Source organism: Canis aureus, chromosome X (assembly GCF_053574225.1).
Source record: "Canis aureus isolate CA01 chromosome X, VMU_Caureus_v.1.0, whole genome shotgun sequence".
Taxonomy (NCBI): Eukaryota; Metazoa; Chordata; class Mammalia; order Carnivora; family Canidae; genus Canis; species Canis aureus.
This window is the reverse complement of record NC_135649.1, coordinates 117,602,770-117,622,367: the sequence shown is the minus strand read 5'-3', so window position 1 is coordinate 117,622,367 and position 19,598 is coordinate 117,602,770. Positions and strand designations below refer to the sequence as shown.

At 50.6% G+C, this 19,598-nt stretch overlaps 1 protein-coding gene across 3 annotated transcripts in view; it reads left to right on the top strand.

Annotated features, from left to right (window-relative positions):
* Positions 1–19,598, top strand: part of CLCN4 (chloride voltage-gated channel 4) — a 69,175-nt gene that overhangs the window by 9,153 nt on the left and 40,424 nt on the right. For 2 of the 3 annotated variants that reach the window (XM_077888749.1, XM_077888750.1), the window contains one exon: positions 19,070–19,224. In XM_077888749.1, coding sequence (XP_077744875.1) covers positions 19,081–19,224 — 144 coding nt within the window. In that variant the 5' untranslated portion in view covers positions 19,070–19,080. Of the gene's footprint in view, positions 1–13,534; positions 13,749–19,069; positions 19,225–19,598 lie in introns of those variants that run through there. The other variant, XM_077888751.1, reaches the window with a different exon arrangement.

The window sequence follows — 19,598 nt, the reverse complement described above, 5'->3', positions numbered from 1 at the left end:
TTTTATTTTTTAAAAGATTTTATTTATTCATGAGAAACACAGAGAGGGAGCCAGAGACACAGGCAGAGGGAGAAGCAGGATCCATGCAGGGAGCCCGATGTGGGACTCGATCCCAGGACCCCGGGATCACGACCTGAGCCAATGGCAGATGCTCAACCACTGAGCTGCCCAGGTGCCCCGGGATAAGTATTTTTTAATGACTTGTTTTCCATGTTCCATGCACGTGGTGAGAATTTCCAGCAGGATCAAGGTTATGGAAAGAACACGAAGTCTCCTTTGCATGCCCAGTCCCCTGAGCCCCCTCCCAACGGCCCCCACTGCTAACTTGGGTATATATGGTTTTTGAAAATGTCTGTGCAAATACAGTCATCTGTGGGATGTATATAGTGCTTTGTTTGTTTGCTTGCTTTTATTGGGATGTAATTTGCATGGAACAAAATGCGTGGATTTTTTTTTTTAATTTTTATTTATTTATGATAGTCACACAGAGAGAGAGAGGCAGAGACACAGGCAGAGGGAGAAGCAGGCTCCATGCACCGGGAGCCCGACGTGGGATTCGATCCCGGGTCTCCAGGATCGCGCCATGGGCCAAAGGCAGGCGCCAAACCGCTGCGCCACCCAGGGATCCCATAAAATGCGTGGATTTTTAATTCAGTTGGTTTTGACGGGGAACATTTCCAGCAGATACTCCCCGGAGGGCCCCTTCTTGCCCTCCTTTAGCCAAACCCTGTGGCAGAGGCAATGGCTCTTCTGGTTTGTGTCAGCACAGTTTACTTTTGCCTGTTCTTGAACTTCAGACACCTGGAATCCTATAATCTGTACACTTTCATGTCTGGCTGCAGAGATGTTTCCGTAAGACGTGAGCCTCGATATTCATTCATGCGTTCACTCCTTGCTCAACGAATATCTGTTGGGTCCTTGCTATGCGTGCAGGCCCGGATTTTTCGACCTTGACACTATGGACATTTGGACTGGATGATTCTCTGTGGTGGGGACTCTCCTGTGCATTGTAGGACGTTGAGCAGCGTCCCTGGCCTTTACCCGCTAGGTGCCAGTAGCAAGCACTGCCCTGCCCCCTGGCTGTGACAGCCAAACTCCAGACATTGCCAAATGTCCCCTGGTGTGCAGAATTGCTCCTGGTTGGGGTCGACCAGTCTGGGTAATGGGATATACTGTGGTACCAAATAGGCAAGGCAGGGGCCTGAATAAAGTGAGGGAGAGCCAGGTGAGTGTCCAGGGCCCGGAGTGTTCAGGGGTGAGGGAACAGCGGAGCAAAGGGCCCGAGGCCAGGCCCGGCCGGGCGCGTTTGAAGACAGCAAGGAGGTCGGTGTGACCCGAGGGGAGCAGCCCAGGGAGCCCGTGGTGGGAAAGGTGCTCTGAGGGGCGGCCGGGGACGGAGCAGGCGGGAACCTGGCGGGGGTGGCGCCAAGCCTGGATTATTCTCTGTGCTGGGAAGCTGCTGGCTGCTTTCGGGTGTGGGAGTGACATGTGGGGACTTGCATTCGGAACGGTGACTCTGGCTGCTGTGAGAAGTCAGAGGTGGGCAAGAGGGCGAGGGGGCTGGCGTGGTGGCCGGGTGACCTGACCCGCACGTGCTCGGCAGGGGGCAGGCCTGGGCCGCCCCGGGAGCCCCGGCTGAAGTCACGCCTGTGCGATGGCCTCTCGTGCCCGGGTCGGGGCAGCGTTACCCCGATGGGCAGCGGAAACAGGGACAGCAGACGACACGGTGCCCGCGTTCCACGTACGGTGCTAGAAAGGCTGTCCTTGCGGCTGTCCCGTTGGGGATGGAGCCCCCGGTCACCGTCTGGTGGCCCCGGCCCTCATTTCACACGTCGAGGTACCCCGCGACCCAGAGTGCAGCCTTCTTTGGGAATGGGGTCTTTAGGGAGGTAACGCCGGCGCACCCCCAGGCCTGCGGGCTGGCCCCCTGCCCCCCCCCCGGGCGGCTTGGGCCCGCGGCCTCAGTTAGCTCATCCGTGGTGCGGCCCGAGGGTGCCCGTGGTCGGCGCGGGGACTGTCAGGAGCCCCCGCTGCTGAGTATTCGCGAGGCGCCCGCAGTGGCCCAGGCGCGGAGCCCCAGGAAGGGGTGTTATTGCGAGAAGGAGTCTCTGGGGAGGTTCGGACTCCTTGGCCCTTGGCACCGGGAACGCAGAGCCTCACGCCTCCTCTCCCTGGCCCTGCGGTGGGGACTGCGAACACTGGTCCATTGTGTCACTGGAGGCCACATCCCCTGTCCAACACGCAGGCAGGCTGTGTTCCCAACCGTGACAAGTGGCTGCGTGGCCCGGGGCCAGAGGACACATGCCACGGAGGGAGGGAGGGTCAGCGGCCCCCAGCGGCTCCCCAGTCCTGCTGGGGGGGGGACAAGGAGGAAGGAGAGAGGGTGGAGGAGGAGGAGGAGGAGGAGGCCGAGGAGGAGGCCCTGCCCCGGCTTGTTGGCTCCAGGCAGGGTGTCATTCTCGGTGTCTTTCCGTCAGTCCTTCAGCTCCCAACTTCCCTGCCTGTGGGACTGTCCCCTGGCCCTTGGCCCCTCGCCGCAGGGCCGCCAGGGGCCTCCTCTCACCGGCTGCGCCCTGGGGAGCCCAGCTCCGGGTCTGGAGGACTGGCTGGAAGGAGGGGATGGATCGTGGCCCCTCGCCATCGAGAGGCGGCTGCGTCTTGGAGAGTCCGTCATCTCAAATGATCTTGAAATTGGTGTGGTTCCGGGCAAGGCGCGGGGTGAGATGACAAGCGTGCGGCCCAGGGAGCCCCTCTGCAGGGTGGGCCCCCGCGACCCGCCTCCTGGCGCGCAGCCTGCTCCCCGCTGGGCGATCTGTGCCGCCAGTGGGTGCCGCGCGAGTGACGCTGGAGGACTGCCAGGGCCGGGCCGCAGGACGCTGCTGCTTCCACCTCGTCCCCTCGGATCACCTGCGTTGGAGGAAGCCAGCCACCGTGTCCCAGGGACGCTCGAGCCATCCTGCCGAGACGCGGGTGGGCAGACCTGAGGCCCCCCGCAGCAGCAGGCGCCCACGGGGAGGCGGCCTCCTGCCCCCAGCCAGCCTTCAGGCCCGCGGCCCCGGCGGACAGCGCCCGGAGCCCACCGCGACTTCGGGAGAGACCCCGAGCTGGGGACCGACCAAGCCGCCGCCCAATTCCTGACCCGCAGGAACTGGAAGATCGTCCGTGTTTATTGGTTTAAGCTGCCGGGTTCAGGGCTGAGGTGTTGCACAGCATTGCCCGGCGAGTACAATGCTAAGAACCCGAACTAGCAGGGCCGGTGGGGGGGGGGCCTGGTGCTGGCCGCCCCCGGTCCCCAGGCTGTGGCCGCCTCCCTCCTGCCCCTTCTGAAGCTCCACTTTTCTCTGATTGCTCCGCATTTGTTCAAGCTGTGGTCTCTCTCTCTCCCCTCTCCTCCCTCCCGCTCGCCCTCCCACCCTTCCCCCGGCTGGGGGGTAGGGGAGCTGCATGCCAGGGTTAGGTGCGTGCATCAGAAGTTAGGGTGCATGGACGATGAGTTCGAGTGGGTTGATTTTCAGGAAGGGGAGAGCTGCTTGTACATCTGTCCCTGTATCTGCCTGCACAGCCTGGGACTCCGTACGGTGACCCCCAGCTGCCGGGGCCCGTTGGATGTCTGGCCGTCACTTCGAGCACCCAGCATTTGCCAGTGCTACGTGGGCATCTCCTTTCCCTCGTGCGCGGGGGAAGCTGCCCCCTGACCTGTAGTGCGGCACGGAGCCCGTGCCCGCCGCCCGCCGCGTCTGCCAGCCCCAGTGCCTTGGTTTTGTCAGAGGGCTCAGGCTTTGCACCTGAGTTATTTCAGCGGGAGATCATTCTGGTTAGACATGATGTGGTGGGTATTTCAAAAGAAAGGAAAGTATATCACAGGCTGCTCAGGGAAGTGTTGCAGCAGCGTGCCAGCTAAGTCTGGCTTTTGTAAAGCCAGGCGGTGAGATTTCTAGTTGATGGCTCTTGCGTTGCCCTTCAGTGGAGCTTCACCGAAAGGCAGGTGCAGAAAAGCGTGGAGAGCACGAGTGCACGGCTTGCTGAGTTGTCGCTCAGTGAACACACCTGCGTAACCAGTGCCCGGATTAACTGGAACGCGGCCAGTCCCCAGAAGCCACCTGCAGGTCCCCTTCCCGTCACTTCCCAGCCCAAGGGTATCTGCTATTACAGATTGGTTTCGCTTGTTTGCGACTTTATATTAACGGACTTGCGTATTCCCTTGTGTCTGGCTTTCGCTCAACGTCAGGGCTGCGAGCTTCACCCTTGTCAGTGCCTGTGGCGGGATATTGTTTGTCCTCACGGTTGGACGTAGCTGGAGAGTTCTCTGTGCATATGTGTCTTGTGTCTTTTGGTGCTTTTATTTATTTATTTTTAAAAGATTTTATTTATTCATGAGAGAGAGAGAGGCAGGCATGCAGAGACACAGGCAGAGGGAGAAAGGGAGAAGCAGGCTCCCTGCGGGGAGCCTGATGTGGAACTGGATCCCAGGACCCCAGGATCACACCCTAAGCCAAAGGCAGAGGCTCAACTACTGAGCCACCCAAGTGTCCCTCTTTTGCTGCTTTTAAGATATCCTCCTTTTCACTGGTTTTAACAGTTTGATGATGATATGCCTTGGTGTGGTTTGTTTTGTTTATTTATTTACTCCTGGTGCTTGGAGTTTGTTGAGCTTCTTTATCTGGGATTGTAGACTAATAGTTTAAATCTTTGTGTAGAACTGGAATTCCTATAGTAAATGTTCTGATCATCTAATCCAAATTTATTTCAGAGAAACTTCTTGAGAGAGCTTAAGGGAGTTTTCAACCAATGTCCCTATCGCCTCCCTCACTTGGATGAGGAGGTCACTTGATGGGATGAGCACTAGGTGTTATACTATATGTTGGTAAATTGTATTTAAATTAAAAAAATGTAAAAAAAAAACATAAAAAAAGAATGGTGAAGAAGGGTTTGCCTAAAGGAACTGTTCAGCTTGTGGTGCTTTTAGCCACTACCCTGGGTTCAAAGTCCACTCCTGGGGCCCCAGTGATTCCGTGTCAAGTGCCTGCGGCTGGATATCAGCCAGGACCCTGGGCTGCTGTACTCGGCAGGATATCTGTCTGTATATTTGTCAGCTCAACTTTTTTCACGGGTGAAAAGTAATAAAGGAAAATCAAGATGAATCGAGCAGTTGAAAGAAAAACCTGCAAACCTAGTAGGGAAAGCACGTTGTGCTCTTCAGACTTGCATTGTTACAAACTATAAAACTGTGGGATAGTGCGTGTGAAAAGTGATATATAGTCTAAGAAATGTTTTAAAGCCACCCACATTTTATGTGTATAGTGACTTCAACTTAGTTTATATATTCTTTTTGTCCTACGTGTATGCACAGAGGAAATGTCTTTCTTGTGTGTGTTGTTGAGCATGTCTGTGCAGTGATGTCGAAAGCGTTTAGCTGACTGTTCCATAGAGTTTTATATCTATAGATGGGTTATAGTATCAGCAATGCGTCTTGTTGACTAGAGATAGTACATGTGGTTGGCTAAGCTTTTTGGGTTTGGTGGATGATATTCCCGAAGAGCAGAGCTCAGCAAACACTTCCTCAAATGTCCAGGTAATAAATAAGAGTATAATAGGCCGCTGACCTCAAGGACCTCACAATCAGATATGGGAGGAAGCGAGCTTGTAAGTAATTATTCCAGCAAAATGTAATTTATAAATAAGATCAATACTAAAAGCATTAGTGTTTAAAACACAATGGGAAGGATGCAGGGCACGCAGGAGAGTGGGGATTAGGAGGGGACAAAGGGCTAGCTAAGGGGCCAGTGGTTCACTCCAAGTACAGCCCATGTGCCAGCAGCATCAACCTCCCTGGGAGCTTGGTAGAAGAGCTACCGGGGTGGGCCCTGGAGCCAGCTCTGCTGGTCATGCTGATGCACACTGGAATCTTTGTATCTCCAGGTGGTGATCAGCCACCAGTGTTCTGTCACGGAGCGTACGGCAGGCCACTTTGAAGCTCAGGTTGTCCCACAATTGCTAGAGGCGTCAGCACAGCCTGGACCTTTTTGTTGGTGGACTGTTCTTCCGTAGGAATCAGTTGAATATATCCCAGGGTTTTCCGAATTCTTACAGGGATGGGAAGTTTGACTTTGCCCGTTGGTATAATTCATCCATTTTTTCTTTTTAAATATTATTTATTTATTTGACACACAGAGAGAGAAAGCAGGGGGAGCGGCAGAGGGAGAGGGAGAGGGAGAAGCAGAAGCAGAGTCCCCACTGAGCAGAGAACCCCATGCAGGCTTCGATCCCAGGACCCTGGAATCATGACCTGAGCCAAAGGCAGACTGAACCACCCAGGTGCCCCCCATTTTTTTCTTTTATGGATCACACTTTTGGTGTCCTCTCTGATAACTCTGATAACTAGCCCCAGGTCATGAAGGTTTTGCCTGTTTTTACAGAGCCATGAAAACATCACTCATGGGTTTCACGTAGGCAAAGGCCGTACTGGTTGATGAAGTAGAAAATGCCATACTGCCTTCATTTGGATTCTCTCACAAGTGGATCCTGAGACAAGGATCCCAGTGCAGGGAGCTCTCTGGGAGATGCAGGGGCTCCTGGGAGGGGCAGGGCAAGTGTGACCAGGAAAAGAAGGTGGCCATTAGATGCTGGGCTGTTGATGCAGCTCACCCAATGGGCAACTGTTGGCTAATGCTACGCTTTGGAAACTCTAGGAAACAGCTTGCTGTGTCCCAGGTCCTCAGGATCATCTCTGGATTCAACTAGGAATACTCAAAAGACAGCATGTGGTTGTTTTCGGGGTTTGGCTTATTATCATAAGGAATGTAGGGGAGAGTCAGCAAAGGGAAAAGGCAAGCTTGTTAGAGTCTTAGTACCCATGAGGTTTTTGTTTAAGATTTTATTTATTTATTCATGAGAGACACACAGAGGCAGAGACACAGGCAGAGGGAGAAGCAGGCTCCCTGTGGGGAGCCTGATGCAGGACTTCATCCCCCCGACCCCGGGATCACACCCTGAGCTGAAGGCAGACACTCAACCACTGAGCCACCCAGGCGCCCCAGTACCCATGAGATTTATTGGAGGTTGTTCCTGCAGGTACTCTCCGTCTAGCTCATTATCAAAATTCCAGACTCTTAGAAGGAAAGCAGGAGTTCAGCATAAATTACATTATTTGGACAACCAGTGTAGTCACAGTGAGCCATTCTTACCAGTTCTGGGAATGGTGGGAGCTTCTTGAAATCCAGGTTTCCACATGCCAGCCAAGGGCCAGCCTTGCCAGCAGCAGGCCTTCCGAAGGGGAGCAGTCTCAAGCCTGCAGTGGTAAATCTTTCCTGCCTGGCTATGAAACACATGCCTTGGGATCCCTGGGTGGCTCAGTGGTTTAGCACTTGCCTTTGGCCCATGTGTGATCCTAGAGTCCCGGGATCAAGTGCTGCATGGGCTCCTTGCGTGGAGCCTGCTTCTCCCTCTGCCTGTGTTTCTGCCTCTCTCTGTCTCTGTGTGTGTGTGTCTCTCATGAATGGGTATATAAAATCTTTAAAAAAAAAAAAAAAGAAACATACCTTGAAATGACTCCATTCCAAGGGTGAGAGAGTGGGGGTATTTATATACCAGTTCCTGAGAGGTATCAATTAATACCTGCTCCTAATAACGCACTTCAGGCAGGCCATGTCAGCAGAGCCCCTTTCTGTGGGTCCTGAAACAATGATCTCAGTTGGAAATAAGCTGGAGCTTACTAGAAGGTTTTGAGGGATATGGGTGGGGCACTGGCAGCCTCAGATACAGTAGTTATTCTAGAAATTGGGTGATGACAACAAAGCCACATGTATAGGGCAGTTCATGTGCATGTGGCCATGCGGTGGTTTTACAACTGTGGGTGAAGAGACCAAGGTCAAGGCTTCCCTATAACTTCCTTTGTGTGTGGCAGGAACTCTGTACAGGCCATTGCTGGGCCTGGAGGCACAGGGAGAGCCACAGATGGATACTGCCTTTCTGTATCTTATCATGGGCTGGTTGGGGGAGGGGGGGGAGAGAGAGAGAGAGAGAGAGAGAGAGAGAGAGAGAGAGAGTCTGTGTGTGTGTGTGTACTTTGTGGGGACAGAAAATCCTGGTGCATTTGTTATGTTTTATTTTTATTTTTAAATTATTTTTAAAAAATATTTCTTTTAGAGAGAGGGAGAGAGAGTGCATGTGCATCCACGCACAAGTGGTGGAAGAGGCAGAGGGAGAGAATTTCAAGCAGACCCCCTGCCGCGACAGAGCCCAGCACCAATGCTGGAGCCCCTTTGCCAGGGCTCCATCCCACGACCCAGGAGATCAAGACCCATGAGATCGTGCCCTGAGCCTACATCACGAGTCAGACGCTTAACCGACTGAGCCACCCAGGCGCCGCCACTTGTTATATTTTAAACTTCCTCTTTTAATCTTTGAATTCAGGGCAGCAGAAATGGCAGATAAACAGATGTTTGTGACAGCCTCGGATTTCATGGCAGTAACCCTTTCCTTGCTCTGTCCACATGAGCGAGTTGAGAGAACCACGCTCTGTTGTGTAATTTGAAGCTAGCGATGAGTTTGTATTGGATCACACCTCTTAGGAGTGTCCCGGTGGTGTGTGACAGAGATCCTGGATCAGAATAAAGGCAGCGGGGGGTGGGGGGGTTCTTCATTCAGTTTAAGCTCCTGCTTCCCTCCCCTGTCCGAGGACTGAGTATGGGTCAGGAGCTGGCCTGGCTGCCCTCGGAGGAGAGGCTGGATGGCGAAGGGGTCAAGTTAGCTGGTCACGCCGACCGTCATGGTAATGCAGGCCTCGCACTGAGGTGACTTACCCATTGCAAGCACAGTTTGGGAAGCACTTGATTCAGAGCATGGGTGGGAGAAGAGAAGCCACCAAAGGTGACAGGTGTGGCCGTGGGTGATTGCCCTCCAGTGGCTCAGGGCAGAGAGCCAGAGCCGCGGGCTCTGGAGGTGGGAGGTTTTCAGGACCTGAGGTGGGATTTCCAGCTACAGGAGGCCAAGGAAGGACAGCGGGTGAGGCAGGGCAGGGTGGGGAGGGTGTCCTGCCTTCTCTTTGAGCAGAGGTGGGACTCACATGTCAAAGAGACATGGGGAAGGAGGAGGCAGTCCCCGCATGTGTTCCTGGGCCCACAGGACCTTCCTCGGGGACTTGAAGGTACCCAGGCCGAAAGGCTGCTAGTAGAGCATTTGCTGGTGGCCATGTGGTGTGATGACACCCCTGCTGAGACCGGGGGTGCCCAGCCTGGTGGTCTTTGGAGTAGTGGCTGGCACAAGGGGCTGCAAGAAGACAGACTTAGTAGTGGCTGCTTGTGATAACTTTTGGAGCTTCTAGAAAAGCTGCAAGAAATGAAGTTTTTCTGAGTTTTTGGTGTTTGGTGTTTTTTGTTTGCTTTTTTTTTTTTTTTGGTGCCATCTAATCAAGATCTGGCTCTGAACTCCATATTCTTAGATCCTTTCTTCCTTGGGTCCTATGCTTTTTTTGCGGTGTCTTGTGAATACGGGTGACCTCTAGCTCTAGCACTTTGTTAGAGCTGTGGTATGATCTTATCTTCATTCATGAGCCAAAGGCATCTGGAATCTTGAAGCATTAGGATAGCTAATTAGTTGGAGAAACTTCTGATTGTAGGATATCCTATAAACCTCAAAGTGTGTGTCTGTGTGTGTGTGTGTGTGTGTGTGTGTGTGTGTTAGTGTTAGAAATGACCTTTTCAATTTTCCCAAAGCTTCCAGGTTGAAATGTTGCTAGTAAGGTCCCTTAGTTTCATTTTTGGGGTCTAGTCTGTTCATCAGTTGATGGCATTTTTGGGTTGTTTTCACTTTTTGGTTAGTATAGGAATATGGCTGCTCTGATCATTTGTGTATAAGTGTTTGTGTGGACATGTTCTCAGTTCCCTTGGGTATGAGCCTGGGAGTGGAACCACTGGGTCATGTGGAAACTCTAACCTTTTGAGGTGCTGCCAGACTGAAATCACATCTCTTAACTGAGCCTTTTATCTATAAAAATGCAAAAATCCTAAGTGTGCACCTCCATAAGTTTTTTTGCAAAGGGAACTCACCTACATAACCAGCACCCAGATCAAGGGACAGCACGCAACTGGCCCCCAGAAGTCCTTTCTGGCCCCTTCCAGGCCCTATCCCACCCCTGAAAGGTAACCACTATCCCTACCTTCACACCACAGATTAATGTTGCCTGCTTGTGAGCTTTATATAAATGGCAGCTTTTATTTCCAGCTTTTGTTTTACATTATGTTGTAAAATGTATCCACATTGTTGGATGTCATTATCCTTTGTTCATTCTCTTTGCTCTATAGCAGCCGACTTTTTCTCTTCAGGGCCAGACCATAACTGTTTGAAGTTCTGTGGGCTGGGTGGCCTGTTGGAACTATTTAACTTGGCCCTTGCCATGTAGAAAGCAGCAGGAGACAATATCCAAATTAGCGACTGGGACTGTGTTTCCATAATGCTTCATTTTGACACTGAATTTCGCATGATCTTCGTGTGTCACAAAATATCATTCCTCTTTTCAATTATTAAGAACAATGTAAAAACCATTCTTAGCTCGTGAGCCATACAAAAGCAGGTGGTGATCTTTCTCTGGCTCCTTTAGGTGTGAGGTTAGCCTGTGAATTTGAGACTTTTCTGGTTTCTTGAGAAAGGCGTGTATTGCTATATACTTCCCTCTTAGGACTGCCTTTGCTGCATCCCAAAGGTTCTGGTTTTTTTTTTTTTTTTCATCCCAAAGGTTTTGAACAGTTGTGTTTTCATTTTTATTTGTTTCCATGAACTTTTTAAATTCTTTAATTTCCTGGTTGACCCGTTCATTCTTTAATGCAAGCTGGTGCAGCCACGCTGGAAAACAATATGGAGCTTCCTCAAGTTAAAAATAAAGCTACCCTATGACCTAGCAATTCCACTACTAGGTATTTACCCCAAAGATGCAAATGTAGTGATTCAAAGGTGCACCTGCATCCCAATGTCCACAATAGCCAAACTATGGAAATAGCCCAGATGGCCATCAACAGATGAATGGATAAAGAAGATGTGGTGTATATATATATACAATGGAATATTCCTCAGCCATCAGAAGGGATGAATACCCACCATTTACATTGACATGGATGGAACTGGAGGGTATTATGCTGGGTGAAATAGGCCCATCAGAGAAAGACAATGATCATATGGCTTCCCTCATATATTGGAATATAAGAAATAGCACAGAGGATCACAGAGGAAGGGAAGGAAAACTGAATAGAAAGAAATCGGTGGGGTACCTGGGTGGCTCAGTTGGTTAAGTGTCTGCCTTTGGCCCAGGTCACAATCCCAGGGTCCTGGGATCAAGGTCATGTTGAACTCTCTGCTCAGTGGGGAGTCTGCTTCTCCCTCTCTCCTGCTCATTCTCTCTCTCTCTCTCTCAAATAAAATGTTAAAGAAAAACTCAGAGAGGGAGACAAACCATAAGAGGCTCTTAATCATAGGAGACAAACTGAGGGTCGCTGGAGGGGAGGTGGTGGGGGGAGGGGATCACTGGGTGCCGGGCATGAAGGAGGGCACGTGATGTGACGAGCACTGGGTGTTACGTGCAACCGATGAATCACGACCACTGCATCCGAAACTAATGGTGCTCTATAGGTTGGCTAAGGGAATTAAAAAAAAAAAAAAAAAAGTAGGCGGGAGCTGGATCTGACCCGCAGGACCACGCACTCTGCCGGCTCCCGCCCTGTAGTGTGCCCGTGGGGTCTAGACCCCGATGTCCTCCCGCCCCGCCGAGGGCGGGCATCTGGGGGCTTCTCCCCTGGGCGCCGCGATGAGACGCCGCCGAAGCCCCTCCAGCTGTGGCCTCTCGCACGCAGGCCGCGCTCCTCGCCGCCAACCCCTGTTGGCCAATTCCCGGACGAGCTGGGCAGGTGGAAGAGAGGATCAGAACCCCGGGTGGCAGGAGGCCCGCGGCAGTGCCGTCCCCTGCTGTCCTCGCTGACGTGCGGGGCGGCCGGCCGGATGCGCAGTCTCCCCGCTCCGTGGCCCTTCCAGCCCCCCCGCCCCACTTCCAGCGCCCGGCGCTGCTGGATTCGGCCCGCGGCTGTGCCCCTCCCTGGCGACAGGTGGGCAAAGAGGGCATCGTGGTCCGCTGGGAAGGATGGGGGGAGTGGGCGACCTAAATGCCCATCAGCTGGACAAAGAAAATGTGACGTGCACGTACAGTGGCCTTTGGAAAGAAGTCCTGCAGCAGGCGGTCGCAGGAGGACACAGTGCGCCGTTTCCTCCATAGGAGGCATCTCAAGGAGTCGAACTTCTAGAAGCAGAAGGTAGTGGTTGCCAGGGGCTGGAGGGAGAAATGGGGAGTCGGGGTTCACTGTGTAGGAAGTGTCCCTTGCGGAAGACGGAAAATTTCTAGAGATCCTCTGTAGGACATTGCGCGCATGGTGCCGTACCCTTAAAATTTGTTAAGAGGGTGGATCTTGTGTTATTTTGTTAACTGCTGTTCAAAAAAAAAAAAAAAGAGAAGACTTTTGATTGCCAAGGAGGAAGCCCCCAACTCTCTCTGGGGAAATGAATGCACGTGACACAGAGAGAGAGGAAACAGCAGAATCCTGGACGGTGAATAGAAAAGCTTTCCAGGCAGAGGGTAGGAAAGCTGTTCTAGGTGGGGGAAACAGTACCACTTTCTGCCTGCCATGCTGATAATCCTTATTAGCCTGGCATGGGGTGCTCTGTATTCAATTTGGCCTCTATTATACTTAGAACCTGTCCTTCTTTACCTTGATCTGGGAGGTTTCCTGCTTTCTTTCATCGTCTAGAAACCATTTTGTTGTTGCCAATATCCAACCAGGCAAAATCCAGGTTTCCTTTAAATGATACAGATCCTTGTATTGAGAGTGAGCCAAGCCGTCCAGAGTTGTTTTTAACATCAAAGTCATAAATCACATCAGTGCTACCATCACAGCTAACACATGCTGTGTTCATTGGTCCCTGGGTGAAGTGAGTTTTACTGGACGGGGTCTGTTGTTATCATCTGTTGGTGAACATTTTGCCCCCTGCCACTCGGAGTCGTCCTCCTGGAAGAACAAACTCCTAGATAACTTTCTTGCCGGAAAGGACTGGATAAAAGATCTAGATGCCCCATGTATCTTCCAAAGTCCCTTTATAGGTAAATATGGTTGTGTAGGAGAGGTGTTATTTTGTCAGGCCACCTACCTCCAGATGGGATTCCATCCCATCTCCATTGGCAGTTTTATCATCAATCATTCATTGTTCCTGTCCTCCCCTCAGAGTCAGTCTGTGATGCCACAGCCAAGTTCTCTGTCTTCATTATCCTCTCCTTTGGAGCCCAAGTAACAACATTAAACACTGTTACTACAGGACGACTCCTTCAAAAAACCCAGTAGCTTGAAACAATAGCCAGTTATTCTCAGGGTCCGTGGGTGGCTGGGTGATTTGATTGGGCCAAACTCAGCTGATCTTGCCTGGGCTCACTCAGGAATCTGTGCTTGGTTGGGCCTAGGTGATCTAGAATGGCCTCAGCTGAGATGACCCACCTGGCTTGATTCCATGTGGTCGCTCATCTTCCAGCATTCTAGTCTAGGCTTCTTCTCATGGCAGAGGCAGAGGTCCCCTCCCAGAAAAGCAACCACCTCTTGGGACACACATGCATGCTCGTCACTTCTGCTGCGTGCCACAGGCCAGTCCAGATTCAGTGGGTGGAGGAGTAGACACCACCTCTTAATGAAGAGGACCCGGAACTCCCACTGAAAGTGTGGCAGGTACAGGGAGGGGTAGAGGGGTAGAGGATATGGGCATTGTTGTAATCAGTCCACTGCATGCAGGGATCAGCAAATGTTTTCTGTAAATGGCCAAGTAGTAAACGTTTCAGGCTTTGTGGGCCACGTAGTCTTTGTTGTAACTACTTGCTCGTGTAATCTGAGCGCAGCCAGAGACAATATATAAATGCCCGGCGTGTCTTGCGTTCCGCTCAAACTTTCTTTACGAAACCAGGCCGCAGGCCACAAGCTGCAGTTGGCTGAGCCCTGAGCTGGATGATCTGGACGGAGTAGGAGTCTCAGATCCAGGTCCCAGGATGTCGTCCATCCTAAAACCAAGGCCTCGAGGCTATAAGCTTGGGAGTCGTCTGCCAGCAGAAGCGCTCTTATCGGAGAGAAGAAATGAAAACGGATAAAGGAGGAAGGGCTCCCGACTAAGGCACAGATGACTATTTGTATCCATTCGGGGTTGTTCCTTGTGCCCTAATGAGCTTATATAGGTTGAGTTGATTTCTCAGTTAGCAAGTCCTTGGACTTCACTCCTTATTGCTCCCTTATTTGGCCAGATTCTCATTCCTTATCCATCCACATCCCCCAAATGGATTCCAGATAGAATTCTTTCCGTTTTTCTAACCTGGATGCCCTCTTCTTATACTTCTCTCGGACCCTCCTGTCTTTCTTAATCCCAGCGTCAGAAGTGACCTCACGACCTCCTTCTGGGCTCCCAGGGAGGCCTGGACTAGATCTATGAATTACATCTTGCTTGTTTTCCTTTACCAATCGTGTCTAATTGTCACGACCATGACACGCTCCGTCAAAATTTAAAGATGTTAGTTGTTTTCAAGAGTGACTTTTTGATTCAACCTGTATTGCCTGGAGTTGTTGCTTGACTAGAGATTTGGTTAAATTTCAGGTAACGTGAACTCCCTTTTAATAGAATGTCCAAGTCTCTGCTGTTCTTCTATCTGCTGGTTTGGTTTTTCTCACGAGGGCTCCCGATTGTGGGTCAACAGCTCCCTTATTTTTCCCATCAGAGGTTTTCGGTGCCACATATAATACAAAGCTCTTACCACCTTGTTTTTGTAGAAATGAGAATGAAATCTTGGCTTTCTAATTTTACTCCTTCCCTTTTATTATTGGTTGCTACTGACTTATGCAACATGATTCTTCCCTGGGTACTCATCAACGGGTATAGTTTTCAGCTTGGCATAGCTCAGACCTCAAACTTTTAAAGTTTTAAAGCAGCCGAGTTGCACAGACGGTCAATAAATCACTCACTATCACCACTTTATTGCTTGTAAGGTGGTTACCCCGCTTTACCCATAGCGACTTTTCAATCTGATTAAAATGCAGTTTCATCAGGTCATGGTTGAGTCCTCCAGATATAAAAATACATAAAGCAAAGAGAGAAGCCTGTGCTCAAATATTTTTATAACTACCCTTCACCTCTTTAACCATCTACTCCGGCACTTTTGTGGTCCTCATCCTGTAGTTCAAATTTCCATGCTCTTTGCCAAAGTAATTTTTATTTAGTGCTTATTCCAACCGCTTGTCTTTGTGAAAGTGCATTATTTTTTCCTGCTGACTGGTGGGGAGCGCTGGTCCTGCTGCAAAGCATTTTCTACATCTCGAATTAGCTCCTATGTGATCTGTAAATCAGGCTCTGAGGGTGGTATAACATGGAAGGTGTCTTGGTTTATTTGCGGTTCCTTTCCAGACACAGGGAGCCAGGATAGTGGGAGTGGAATTGTTATCTTAGGCAGGCAAAAGAGAAACTGTCAGCTTGGCTACTGTCCTGGCAGCAGGAGCCCTTTTGAGTGTATTTTAAGAAAAATTAAAAGTGAGCGTCTGTATCCAGGGCTTCCTTGCCCAGGGCAGTGTGCTGCCAGCCTGGCATGGCTCTTGGCTTGTCTTAGTCTGTTTGGGCCGCTGTAATCAAATCCCACGGACTGGGCAGCTTAGAAACAATAGACATTTATTTCTCAGGTCTGGAGGCTGGGAGTCTGACATTGGGGTGCCAGCACTGTTGGATGAGGGCCCTCTTCTCAGAGACTTCTTGTTGTGTCCTCACACGGTAGAAGAGGTGAGGGAGCTCTCTGGGGTCTCTCTTATAAGGAGGGTGCTAATCCCATTCACAAGGGTTTTGCCCTCCTGATCTAGTCACCTCCCAACAGCCCCCCACCTCCTGATACCATTACATTGGGGGATGGGATTTCAACGTACGAATTTTGAGGGGGCACAGATGTTCCGACCATAGCACGGGTCATGTGGCAGGTTGTCCTATTTCCTCGTCTATCTCCAGGGTCCCCCCTACACCCCACCCCCTGTCTCTGTGGATTGCCTTGGCTTCTACCAGTGAGTTAATGTCTCGCCAGCATGCCACCCTGCTCTTGCTGTACATGTCGAATGTCTGCAGTGATGACACACAGGCTGTCTGCCCGAGTGCTGTACTTTATCTGACAAGAGCACCAGTGGTTGGTCTGGTTGCAGTGATCGGATTTGGAGTGGTGTGCCTCAACCCTGTTTGCCTCTCTAGCCCTCTTGTTTTGATGCTCTGCTTTTTTTTTTGGGTGGGGGGGAGAGCATTTTATTTTATTATTTTATTTTATTTAAATTCAGTGAATTAACATATGATGTATTATTGGTTTCAGAGGTAGAGGTCAGTGATTCATCTGTTGCATATCACACCCAGTGCTCATCACATCACGTGCTCTCCTTAGTGCCCGTCACCCAGTTACCCTGTCTCCCCCCACCTCCCCTCCAGCGACCCTCAGTTTGTTTCCTATGATTAAGAGTCTCGGGCAGCCCCGGTGGCGCAGCGGTTTAGCGCCGCCCGCAGCCCAGGGTGTGATCCTGGGGACCCGGGATCGAGTCCCACGTTGGGCTCCCTGCGTGGAGCCTGCTTCTCCCTCTACCTGCGTCTCTGCCTCTCTCTCTCTCTCTCTCTCTCTCTCTGTCTCTCTGTGTTACTCATGAATAAATAAAATCTTAAAAAAAAATTTAAAAAAAGTCTCATGGTTTGTCTCCCTCTGATTTCATCTTATTTTTTCCTCTCTTCCCCTTGTGATCCTCTGTTTTGTTTCTTAAATTCCACATATGAGTAAGATCATATAATTGTCTTTCTTTGATTTCTTTCACTTAGCGTAACATCCTCTAGTTTCATCCACACCATTGCAAATGGCAGGATTTCATTTTTTTGATGGCTGAGTAGTATTTCATTGTAGATATATGCCACATCTTCTGTATCCATGCATCTGTCGACGGACATCTGGGCTCTTCCACAGTTTGACTATTGTGGACATGGCTGCTATGAACATTGGGGTGCAGATGCCCCTTTGGATCACTACCTTTGTATCTTTGGTATAAACACCCAGTAGTGCAGTTGTTGGGTCGTAGGGCAGCTGTATTTTCAACTTTTTGAGGAACCTCCACCCTGTTTTCCAGAGTGGCTGCACCAGCTTGCACTCCCACCAACAGTGTACGAGGGTTCCCCTTTCTCCACATCCTCAGCAACATCTGTTGTTTCCTGACTTGTTAATTTTAGCCATTGTGACTGCTGTGAGGTGGGATCTCCTTGTGGTTTCGATTTGTACTTCCCTGATGAGCGATGCGGAGCGTCTTCTCATGTGCTCGTTGGCCGTGTGTAGGTCTTCTTTGGAGAAATGTCTGTTCGTGTCTTCTGCCCATTTCTTGACTGGATTGTTTGCTTTTTGGGTGTTGAGTTTGATTTCTTTACAGATCTTGGATACGAGCCCTTTATCTGATGTGTCAAAGTTTGCAAAAGATCTTCTCCCGTTCTGCCGGTTTGGTTGTGTTTTGGCTTTGTCGCCTGTTTCCTTTGCTGTGCAGAAGCTTTTTATCTTGATGAAGTCCCAATGGTTCGTTTTTGCCTTTGCTTCCCTGGCCCTTGGTGACGTGTCTGGTAAGAAGTTGCTGTGGCCGAGGTCACAGAGGGTGCTGCCTGCGTTCCCTTTGCTTTGGCAGAACTTGAGATTTTTCAGAAATGCATGCGATCGATCTTCAGTATTTGTGGTTCTGTATTTGTGAATCTGACTGCTCACTAAAATTCCCTCGTAACCCCCAGTGAGCACATGCTTATTCACAGACACGTGCGTGTGCAGAGTGGCAAAAAGTTTGACTCCCCAGAAAGGCACGTTCCTAGCTCCGCCATCGTATTTCGGCTCTCAGACTATAAACAAACGTCCTTTGTACGGACTGTCTAGTGCCATGTTTTTCACATCTTTGTACCTTTCTGTTGGTAATGCTGCTGTCTGGCACGGCCCCGGAGTGCCATGCTGGCGTGCGCCTGCTACTGCGCGTGCCTCATGGAGAAAAGCCGTTTGTCAGATAAGCTTCACTCAGGTGTGAGTTGTAGTGCTGTGGCCGTGACTTCAGTGTTAATGAGTCAGCAGTAGATATTCAATAAGTTGTCTTTTTTTTAAAAATTTTTTAAAATTTATTTATGATAGTCACAGAGAGAGAGAGAGAGAGAGAGAGAGAGAGGCAGAGACACAGGCAGAGGGAGAAGCAGGCTCCATGCACCGGGAGCCCGACGTGGGATTCGATCCCGGGTCTCCAGGATCGCGCCCTGGGCCAAAGGCAGGCGCCAAACGGCTGCGCCACCCAGGGATCCCAATAAGTTGTCTTTAAACAGAAACACAAAATGCAAGGTTGTATATTGACCGGTTTACTAAGTTGTGACCAGAGGCCTGCAGGACCCTAGCCCTACAGATCACCCACGGACATTGCCTCAGAATTCTCTAATTTGGTGTTCATGGTGACTTTATAGGACATAACGACTGCAAATAACAAAAATTGACTATGCTACACACTGACTGTTGGTGTCTCCCCAAAGTTATGTGTTGGAACCTAACCCTCACCGTGAGTCGTTAGGGGTGCAGCCCTTGGGCTGTGATCAGGCCGTGAGAGCTGAGCCCTCATCAGTGGGATTAGTGTCCTTATAAATGAGACTGTGGAGAGCTCCTCTGATGTTCCCAGCATGTGAAGAGACAGTGGAAAGGTGACTGTCTTTGAACCAGGTTGAGGGTCTTCACCGGACACCAAACCTGCAGCGCCTTGGTCTTGGACTTTAGTCTCCAGGACTGTGAGAAATAAATTTCTGTTGTTTCTAAGCCGCCCAGTCTATGGTACTGTTAGAGCAGCCCGAAGCGACTAAGACAGACTGGATAGATATTTCATTACAGCACAGGGGCCCATGCGGAGAGAATTCTTTCTGGCATAAGAAAATACCATGCGTGGCTCCTTCTGTTGTGTCTGTGCAGATGTCCCGTATGATGGTTTCAATCACAGGCTTTCTCTCCCAGGTGTAACTAGTATGGTCAATGCAGGAGCGATGAGTGGCTCTGGAAACCTGATGGATTTCCTCGATGAGCCATTCCCTGATGTGGGGACATATGAAGACTTCCACACCATCGACTGGCTACGGGAAAAGTCACGGGACACCGACAGACACAGGAAGGTAGGTGGCACTCATAAAAGACATGTTGAAGAGGATCCCTCCAAACAGCTAGGCCATGCTTTCGTGGGATAGTTACCGAGCCAGGGTTAGGGTCGCATGTCACATACGGGGCTAGATTCTGAAGGAGAAGGACTAGCTGGAGAGGCAGAGGTGTGGACAAGCAATTACAGTGTTACCTGCTCCGGGTGGGAGGCTGTGTCATACAGAGGTCCGGTGTGGAGGGCGATGAGGGGACCCCGGAACCAGACAAATCAATTACATCCTGCCCTTGACACCTTTAGGCTGGGTGATCTTTGGGGTGACATTTCTAGACCTGGCTTCTCATCTACAAGGATGGAGGTCATTATATCCAAATATTGAATGAGTTGCGTGTG